The sequence below is a fragment of the Arvicanthis niloticus genome, chromosome X (genome assembly GCF_011762505.2).
Source record: "Arvicanthis niloticus isolate mArvNil1 chromosome X, mArvNil1.pat.X, whole genome shotgun sequence".
Classification (NCBI taxonomy): Eukaryota; Metazoa; Chordata; class Mammalia; order Rodentia; family Muridae; genus Arvicanthis; species Arvicanthis niloticus.
Genome location: NC_047679.1, coordinates 35,320,940 through 35,330,938, shown reverse-complemented (window position 1 = coordinate 35,330,938; position 9,999 = coordinate 35,320,940). Strand labels below are relative to the sequence as shown.

The following is a 9,999-nucleotide window of genomic DNA, read 5'->3' as shown; positions in this document are numbered from 1 at the left end:
TTTTAAATAGTGTAGGCAGGACTAAAGAGTTTGTTATGTGAAATATTTTAGTTTGATAGGAAAATTCAACCTCATATCATGATTCACAAAAGAAAGTAAATATTAAACAAAACATAAAATTCATTTCTGTGGTTTTCTTGCAAATGGCTTTCAAGTAAGTGTGACATTTTCAAATATTACAAGAGTTTCAGTAATAAGAATTTGTTACACCAGAATGATTTTGGAGACTATATTTAGTAAATATTTATCTGACTTTTGAATGAGACTCTTTTCACAAGGTCATTATTGCTGCTTGAATCATTTTATTCAACCATTCAGAAAAGGAAGAACAACTTATAGATCATGAAAGGGTGAAATAAAGGCAAGTCAAGAATTTGGTATGCTGTATCCTTACAGCATATATATCCTTACAGGGAAAATTTATTCTGATAGAAAAGGTGAATTATAGATACTGATTCCACGGTCAGGAGGTTATGATGCATAATTCTTATCCCATTATCTGTACAAATATGAAAGAGAACAATTAACACATGACTAAGCTACAGGGAGATTTCATTCTTGGGTTTTTCTGAGAACAAAATTGAATCTAACAACATAGACTATAAAGAAAAAATTGTACAGAGTCAGTTTCTGTCCTAGAATACACCTGTGCCTTGTACTTTGGATTCTATAGGAGCAGGTTCTAAAGTAAATAATGGCATTGTGTAGTCCTTCATTAAAATTTGGACAGAGTTTTCAAAGAATATATTGATAAAATCAAAAAACTTATACCTTATATTGGCAAATTATATTCCACACATCATATGTAAAGAGAATGACAAGACACAATTTCTTGATGAATTCATCATAAATATACAAATATTACCAATACTGAATGAGATAAAATTCCTTAGTATTGTTCTATAAATAAAAATATTCTCTAATTCATTTTTGTCACTATAGGATTTTCAACTTTAAAAGACAAGTAATAGTCAGTGTTCATTTTTCCTCATTTTGAATGCAAATTATTTTCACTCACATTTTGATCTCAAATACTTTATACACTAAGCCTGGGTCAATTCAAATATCAAGATAGGAAAGCATGGCTTTTGTTTCTACTCACCTGTAGATGGTGCTTTACTCTGGACAGGTATCTGTGAACGAAATTGAGTGGGGTAAGGAGTGACAGAATTGATATCATAAACATATAAGTACAGCTCCCCAGTGATTATTCCTGGCAATGACTATGAAATAATAAGATATAGTTTGATTTAATCTAAATCAGGGGAAATGTATGTATATGGATATATACAATATATAACAAAAATTAACATGCATAGAAGGTACCTTCTGCCAGAACTTCTCGAATGTTTTCAGGTGGAATGTCTTTTTCCTTAGCATACTCAGCAAGTTTTTCCCTTTCTTCACTAGTTAGAGGGTTACCTTTTCCTGTATTGCAAGAATGACAGTGTCAGACATCAGTTCATGAGAATCCTGCATAATGTACTTTGCTTTCTTTGTATCCCATATGCAATGGAAAATCTCAACTTCTCCATATTAATTCACTGTGGATGGGACAATTCTGTCAATAAGAATTATCCCATGTGCCATGTACACATTCAATAAAATCTAAACAGAAATAATGACATCATGTTTTGGTATTTTACTATGCACAAAAATAATAAATACTTGTCTAGATAACTCACTTATCTCAATCCTATATACTTTCAGAAACACAACGGAGTCTTCAAGTAGTTTCAATGTAGCCTTCATATTTTTCTGAGTCTACACTCTAGAGTTCATGCTTAAATTTTCTACACATTTAGTGAATTGACACTGCAAATAGTCTAAAATTAGGGAAAATCACATTTGTGCAATATTGTCTATGGAGGAAACATGAACTCTTCCAATAACTTCTTCCACCACCCTAAGTCTTCATGGTCCAAGCTACTGAAGTTGGTCTATACACAATGTAGTTATCAGCTAGTACAAAAGACTTTGGAAATTCTATAACACTGTATTTGGGGTGGAGTGGGGAAGATCTGACTTAGTCCTTATTTGCGGAGCAACACTTTTGATACTATTTCAGAGATCCACTGCCATGCTTACCAGCAAGGAAAAGCAATTTTGTTCTCCGGCTGGCTCTGTCCACATTCTCACTATAAAACAGTAAGAACTCTGATGTTGCCTTCACAAGTACATACTGATTTTCACCTTCATCTGTAACAGTAATGGAAATATTTCAAGACAATGTCATTCACATTTCCACACAGTTTGATGTCACCTGTTTGCTGCTAAATTTTCGAATTTACTCTGACTCTGGCATCTTCTCAGGTTCACTAAAATGTGATCCTTGTGGGCATAACTATTCAGGAAGGCAATATGGTGACAAAGCCTTTCCACTAATTGAAAACTGATTATGAATTGTAAGTACACACAATTTTGCTTTTATCTGAATTCCACGTGTAAAGATTATGGCACAATTGGCTGTGTGTTTCTGACTTTTTCCACCAGGTCTAAAGGCCACTTGTCAATTTTATGAAAGTTTAAAATCTTGGTGTTCACTTTTTAAAATTAGAGAGTATTAATTACTAATAGACACAAAGAATTTCACCTTGTACAATTATTGATGAAAACATTGTAAAGATGAATGTTTTAGAGATTACCAGACATTGATATTTTGTGAGGAAAAGTGGTTTTTCTGTGTGTTCCTGTTCACATGTGTGTACATGTGCCTATGTGTACACTTGTGCATGTTCTTCTGTTTCTGAACTTGCCTCTGTGTGTGTGCTCATGCTTGTGTGCATTCACTTGTGTATCTACATGTGCATGTGAATGTGAGTGTACATATGTCTGTGAGTGTGCATGAATATGTGTGTAAAGTGCTCTTTTGTGTGTGTGTAGTGCTTTTTGTGTGTGTATGTGTGTGAAGTGCTCTTCTGTGTGTTTGTGTGTGTGTGTGTGTGTGTGTGTGTGTGAGAGAGAGAGAGAGATTTCCACTTAGTGACATTTAATAAAAGATAAAAGTTGGTCAAAAGAGAGAAAAAAGATTTTAGGACCATTTCACTTATTATTACACTACTACTTTATATCATCCATGTAAAGATAGGTAAAGCATTCACTCACCAGTTGACTGTGCCCTCTGTGTTTTAAAGAGCAAACCAGCAGTGAAATTGTGTATAACTTAGTTGAATAATTTTGCTATTATTTTAAAGATTCTTACAAAATTGAAGTAATCAGTTGGACAACCTTAAACAGAATTTGCCCATGCTTTCCAAAATTGAAGTTTTTAATTCAGTTGTCAGAATAATATAATCTTTATCAAAAAAAGGATTTTTGAAATAATGGTGTTAAGTAAAATATTTATCTTTCAAGGGTGATAGATCACATTTGTAATATAAGCCCATGGGAGCCTAAAGCATGAAGTTGGCAAAGATATTCGAAGCCATGGAGCCCTTGTATGGAGTAGCAGGATTGGCAAATAAAGTGAGATACTGTATAAAAGAAAAATAGTAAAAGTACCTAGAAATAACTTTTTCTGTGGGAAAACTCTTGGAAAATAAGTTGTTAGAACTATTCACATCTTTATGTAATACTGTTCTCCAAGTAACTCTCTGGTGACTTACAATGTATTCAGACTAGGCAGCATATCTTGCTGGGTTAGAAAGATTAATAACTAACTAAGGAGCCAAAATTGCTTTAGATGCAAGTACCTTTGGGCTGCTGTAGTATCAGAATGAATGTACGCTATCACAATACTTTGGTCATAGAGAGTGCTCCCAGATACTGTACTTACACAGGGTTATATAAGTACGACCATCTTCTTGCAGATACCCAGTGACTGTGGTCAATGAGCAATGTCCATTTTGCCTAAAAAAATCAAAACGAGAAACCACAGTTTTCATCACTATTGAATTCATATTAAATATCTTCAAGTAGTATAATGTATTTGAGGAAGTACTATGAACAATGAAGTTTTCAGTGTACAGAGATAGGAGCTAATTACTTATTCCCTCCTTGAGTTTTCTAATTCCTATTTAGAAAACATCATCCTGTTTATTCATATACATATCTTTCTTCAATGTAACAATTTTGCTTCATGCTATACTCTGATGACTTCCTTATCCAAAATTCACTCTTCATTACATATGTTTCAATATGCTAATTTGTATGTTCTACTCAAGCCTAAATATATGAACATGTTTCTATGTATGTATTGTAAGTGCTTTCATTTGTGAACTGAATCTTCAAATTTTGACTATGAGAGAGAAATGGTTCAAAGCATTTTCAGATTTTAGGTGTTATAGACTCCTGAATTGAACATAATCGTCCACATATCAGATAAAAAAAAACTTTAAACATAGAGCCTCAGAAAAAGGGGTTCAAAAATAGATATGTCTGACCTATTTGTGGAAGATTTTTATGACATCACTAATTGAATAACATAAAGTATATGACTTTGACTTAAATGGTCACACCATTACCTTACTACAGAGGAGTTCTTTAGAGTATTCTATATCTAACATAGATGATAATATTCAATGGCAACCCTCAAACCACAAGGTTCCCTCAGGAATCACTCATTGAATTAGAAAAAGTGTTTATCTCTCTGTGTGGTATCCAGAGCTGTTCCATCACAGAATGATATAATTGCATGCTAAAAATAGGGCCTTTAATTTCATGACTAGTAACAGAACATTCTCCTGTGAATTTAACAGCATAAAGGGAGAAAAAAGTAAATTTACATTCTTGATAATATGCTTACTTGACATAAAATTTGACAAGCAATTCTTTGCATTCCTTCTGACAAACAATTTCACGAACAAAGATTTCCAGAGGACCACCATCCTCTATCTTGTCTATATTATTAGCAGCAATGGCAATGGTTTTCCATGTTCCTTCAAGCTGAAAAAGCAGCAACAATCACAAAAAATAAAAACCACAACAGACCATTAGAATGTGTGTTGGTGTACTCATCTCTGATATCACTACCTGAAATACTTAAACTGACATTAAATATAAATCAATAGTATTTCATTTATTAGTTGACGATTATACTTCTTGAAATGAAGCACAACCCAGAACAATATGAAAATGTGATTAACATAGAATCATGGACCTAAAACTGCTCAACTTTATCCTCATATACTCTGCAAATAAAAGCCCTTAATTTCTTTATTTCACTGGTTTCATACTAGAGAAAATCTGATTGCATAAGTGTACCTAAGTGAAAGACAGAAAGTTTATTTCATGCAGATGGATTTGCATAGATTGACTGAATGATATCTCACATCCATAGAAATATGCTATTGGAGAAGCTCACACATAAGCACAGACATGCATTTACCTTAGCATGAGCCAGTCCAAATGCTAATGCCAGCAGGAGAAATTTCACCATCATGATGCCTAACTTTGCTCTTCTGCAGATGCTCAAATTAGGAAAGTGGTTATGAAGAATCTGAACTTTCAAATCTTTTTATACAGTTATTTTGAAGGAGGAGCATGAACTCAACCAATGATTCACCATCACAGCAACACACATTTATCCAGTACTTCCCATTTGGCACTGATGGATAGTGAAGACTTCATGTTCCTGAACTAATAAGCTTACACTTAAGGTCAGGATATGCTATGTTGACTGAGAATTCCTGTCAGAGTAAAGGAACTACCTCTACAGTAATATTTATAAGTAATGATTTTGGTCTAATACTATATAGTGATAGATAAAGGTCATAGTGCATACACATATACCCTAGATAATTATTTAACCAAAGTGATATGCATTTTAAGATACATTCTTAATCTTATCCTAATACTGTGCAGTTAAGTGAATTTAAAACTGTGGCTTGAGCAACAAGAGCCATAATCACAACATTCTCAGAAGTCAAAATATTAAAAAATAAGGAGGGTCTCCTTTAAGAATCCAGTCATAAGTCTTCTACTACTTTTAAGCCTTTCCATATATTGACTTCTTTCTTCATCCAATATATTGTATTCTATATCGAGTACAGATCTACAAGAGAAATCTTGAAAATTATTTGAATAAATAATAGAAAATGTGGTAAGATATACACTGGTAATAAATACAAGTATCATTGATGAAAAGAAGAATATGCAAGTGTAAAAATCTATTGAAAAATTACTTTTCAAAAAATATACATTTGTGCAAATGGACTCTATACAATCTGAAAATTGTGCTTTAAATTTCTTAAAGGAAAGACTTTTCTGCCAGTTACATTTTGACTTTCTTATGCACCACAACCAAGATACATTTTGTCCATATCAATAAAATCTTGTCATCTATTTTTAGGAACAATCAGGAATAATTTCAGGACTCTACAAGTACTTGTTTACACTTGAAACACATGGAATTACCTATAGTTAGCACTGTGGTATTTTTTGTTTAATGACATATGAAATCTAGCTACAGCATTATAATGTGTTTAAGGCCTGTCCTTCATGATACTTCCTTTAAATTATATTCTATTTTTACCTCTATCTTTTTATTTTGACATTATTATTTAATTACATCATTTTCTACATCCCTTTTATTCCTCTAAACTCCCATATGTATTCCTTTTATGTCTCTCAATTTTGTTACCACTTTTTTTTTACCAATAGCCATTATATTCATGAGTATATTTAAATATGTCTATATGTATATATGTGTTTGTACACACTCAAACATGTACAAACACTAATTACCAACTGCTCAATCTGTTTAATTTCAGCTGTACATATGCTTTCTGAGCTGATTATTTAGTGTTGAATAACCAATTGTTCTCTTCTTCCCACTCCCAGCATCTCTTAATTGCCTGTAGTTCTGGTGTAGACATGTAGGGTCCTGGGTTGTTGTTGTTGTTTTTTTTTTTTTTTGATATACAAGTTATAATTTCTATTTTCTAAATGGTATTATCTTTAGTCATGGTGATATTTTAAGGGTGTATGTAGCTTTTCACATTATTAAGAGGCATGAATTTACACTCAACTCTCTCTTCCTCTATACTTTTGTTTGTTTGTTTGTTTGTTTGTTTTGGTTTTTCAAGACAGGGTTTCTCTGTGTAGCCCTGGCTGTCCTGGAACTCACTCTGTAGACCAGGCTGGCCTCGAACTCAGAAATCCGCCTGCCTCTGCCTCCCAAGTGCTGGGATTAAAGGCGTGCGCCACCACTGCCCGGCTCCTCTATACTTTTTAATCTTTCAATTCCTTCATGTGCAAGGAAGCCTGGATGTTGCATATGGAGGGTGGATTATAGGTGGTACTGGCATCATCAATTCTGTATTTTGGTTTGTTGTAATCTTCTGTAATGGTGTCCATCAGATCCTCTACAATGAGAAAATCCTATGTTGATGAGTGTATCTGAAAATCTTTTTTTAATTTACTGAAAATAGATGTTTTTGTCACACAATACATACTGTTTAAGGTTTTCCATCTCTCTATTTCTCTCAGTTTGTTCTAGGCCTCTCCTCTTATCTAGATCCATTTGCATTCAGTCTCCTGTTAAAAGCAAAAGGCTTCTAAGAGATATAAATAAATAAAGCATAATATAATAAGATAAACACATTAATATACCAAATTAGACAAGACAAACAAAAAGAAAGAAAAGAGACCAATTAGAGGTACAAGAAAGAGATAGATACTCAGGAATTTCATTTAAAATTCCAGTGAATTGAAAGCCTATATATACATACGTATACATATATGTGAGTGCACACAAATGTGTGTGAGTGTGTGTGTATGTGTGTATGTATGTGTGTGTGTATGCAAAGTCATACAGAGAAAGAATGGAGCAACAATATATCAATAAAATAAATGAAAATTTAAAACAGTAAATTTTTATTTTTCAGTAAAGGAAACCCTGACAACATTGTAAGACAAGGAAACTGCAAAGTTGGTGAGTTAATGTTCTGTTGGGCATCAACTCCTGGTCTTGTAGCTGCCCTTAAGTATAGATTGTTTCTGCAGTGACACTCCCATAGATGAATGTAAGTTATTATTTGAAAGTGATTATTAATTGAAGATTGCTTTTAGATTAGGAGCAGGGAATGTCTTCACTTCTCCTTTTAGCTCTAACTCCATCTAGTGTATACCAGGCCTCTACATGTTTCAGTTTCTTTGTGTTCATAAGTACATCCATCTTATTCACTTAGAGGGACTTATAGCTTGGTGTTCTCCATCACCTATGACTTTAATTATCTTTCTCCCTCCATTTACACAGGGTTTTCTGAGCACTGAGAGAAGGAATTTCATGGAGATACGTAGGTTAAGGCTCACAGTTTCAAGGACTCCAATTATTCCTAAACCTTTATCTGAAGTATGGAGCTAGGAAGAACACAAAAGAAGGACATGGCAAATATGTCTTTCTGCTTCTAGGTTAACTTGCTCAACAGGCTCTTATATAGTACCTGTCATTTATTTGCAAATGTCATGTTCATGATATTCTTTATCACTGAATAATATTCCATAATATCTGTGTACAATTTCTTTGTTCACCATTAGACAGTTTTAGGGCCTTTAGGTTGTTTCCATTTCCTAGCTGATATGAACTGAGTAGCATTGAAGGTGGATAAGCAAGTATCTGAGAAAAACCATATAAAGTCTTTTGTGCAAAATCCAAGAATGTGTACAACAGAGTCAAATGTTACATTTACTTTTACTCAGTAGAAATTTTCCACACTGTTTTCCAAAGTAGGTGTACAACTTTGCAATCCCATCAAATGGTGTCTCTGGCAATCTCCCTGCTCTCTTTCTGTGTCTGTCTCTGTGGCCCTTGTTTTCTCTCCTTTTTCAACCACTATATTCATGTCACAGTCCCACAAGAAATGCACTGAATGTTTTTTTTGAAACTTTGTGTTTTTTTAATCATTTGTATATTCTGGATATTTGTACAAAGTTAGCATGTTTACATGCAGGGCCTACACTACACTTTTCTTGTTTGCTAGATAGTAATGATCATGGAACATCACAATTCTTTTCTGAATTAGAGGCTACTGATATGTTCAGGGGTTAGAAGAACACACATTTTTCCTATTTTTTCAGCTTGTGATGTTAAGAGGGACCATGAGTTAGTTCCGAAGCCAAATTGACACACATAACCCTGATAAACTCATACAACCACAAATAGAACTGAAAAAATAATACTATGAATGGAATCATTTGTATTCAAGGGATCTGACAAACTTGAGATTACAATTTTAGATGTGGGAGAGAAGAATTTTCATAATGCTTTAAATTTGTGAAATTGTCAACAAACACTTTTTAAAAAAATAACACATTACTGGAGATATCCATGACAAAATACATATTTTTTAATTTTTAAAGGTAAGTTGTTTAATACAGAATAAATTTGAAATTCTGAGACTTTCTGTACATTCAGCTTTACAGCTCTGGGCTCTAATTCCCCTATAGTCTTTCTTATGCAATCACTCCACCCTGTCCCCCAAACCAATCTATTGATATGTGACACTCATGGGATGTATGTGTTTTCTCAAATTCTAGAAATCTAAAAATAAGATTTGAAGTTTCACTGATTTTCATTCTTTCTTCCTGTGCATTTGTTTTCTGTTTCCTACCAGTAAGAATGAGAGGATAATCCATGTTATAATCCAATTACAGATTGTTGATATGCTTCTGTTTGTTGACCTTTTCAAACCAAATGGATGATTCACTGACTTCTGTTTCTCAATAAGCCAGCTGCTGCATTTCTTGACTTGATGCTCAGGATCAATATGAACAGGGGAAGGCGCCTGTTTGTTTTCACAGTTCGCAAACACCTGTGTGGATTTAATTGCCTCCATTACTTTGCCAATAATCACACATTTTGCACATTGTGTAACACGTGTTTTATGATTTTAAATTCAACTATTGGTTTATATTTTCAGAAAGGATTAAACAACATTATATGATTGCTCCATTTTGTTATTTTCTATAGTCTTTATGTCATTACTCATTTATTTTTTCTTAATTTTATTAATAATATTGAATTTTTTATATATTCTGAATACCTGTGCTATTATACAG

General features: G+C 33.2%; 1 protein-coding gene across 1 annotated transcript; it reads right to left on the bottom strand.

Moving 5' to 3' along the window:
- Positions 1 to 282: 282 nt before the first annotated feature.
- LOC117695238 (odorant-binding protein 1b-like) lies at positions 283 to 5,485 on the bottom strand. The gene is made up of 7 exons (XM_034486087.2): positions 5,327 to 5,485; positions 4,745 to 4,884; positions 3,776 to 3,849; positions 2,089 to 2,199; positions 1,327 to 1,428; positions 1,103 to 1,133; positions 283 to 499 (listed from the first exon to the last, which is right to left on the bottom strand). The coding sequence occupies exons 1-6, from the start codon at positions 5,378 to 5,380 to the stop codon at positions 1,117 to 1,119; spliced, it is 498 nt and encodes a 165-aa protein (XP_034341978.1). The 5' UTR covers positions 5,381 to 5,485; the 3' UTR covers positions 283 to 499; positions 1,103 to 1,116.
- Between the last annotated feature and the right edge of the window lie 4,514 nt (positions 5,486 to 9,999).

Coding starts and splice junctions, on each gene's coding strand:
- LOC117695238 (XM_034486087.2), bottom strand. CDS start 5,380: ATGATGGTGAAATTTCTCCTGCTGGCATTAGCATTTGGACTGGCTCAT. Junction 4,885..5,326: donor TTGGACTGGCTCATGCTAAG/GTAAATGCATGT, acceptor CTGCTTTTTCAG/CTTGAAGGAACATGGAAAAC. Junction 3,850..4,744: donor CTTGTCAAATTTTATGTCAA/GTAAGCATATTA, acceptor TGATTTTTTTAG/GCAAAATGGACATTGCTCAT.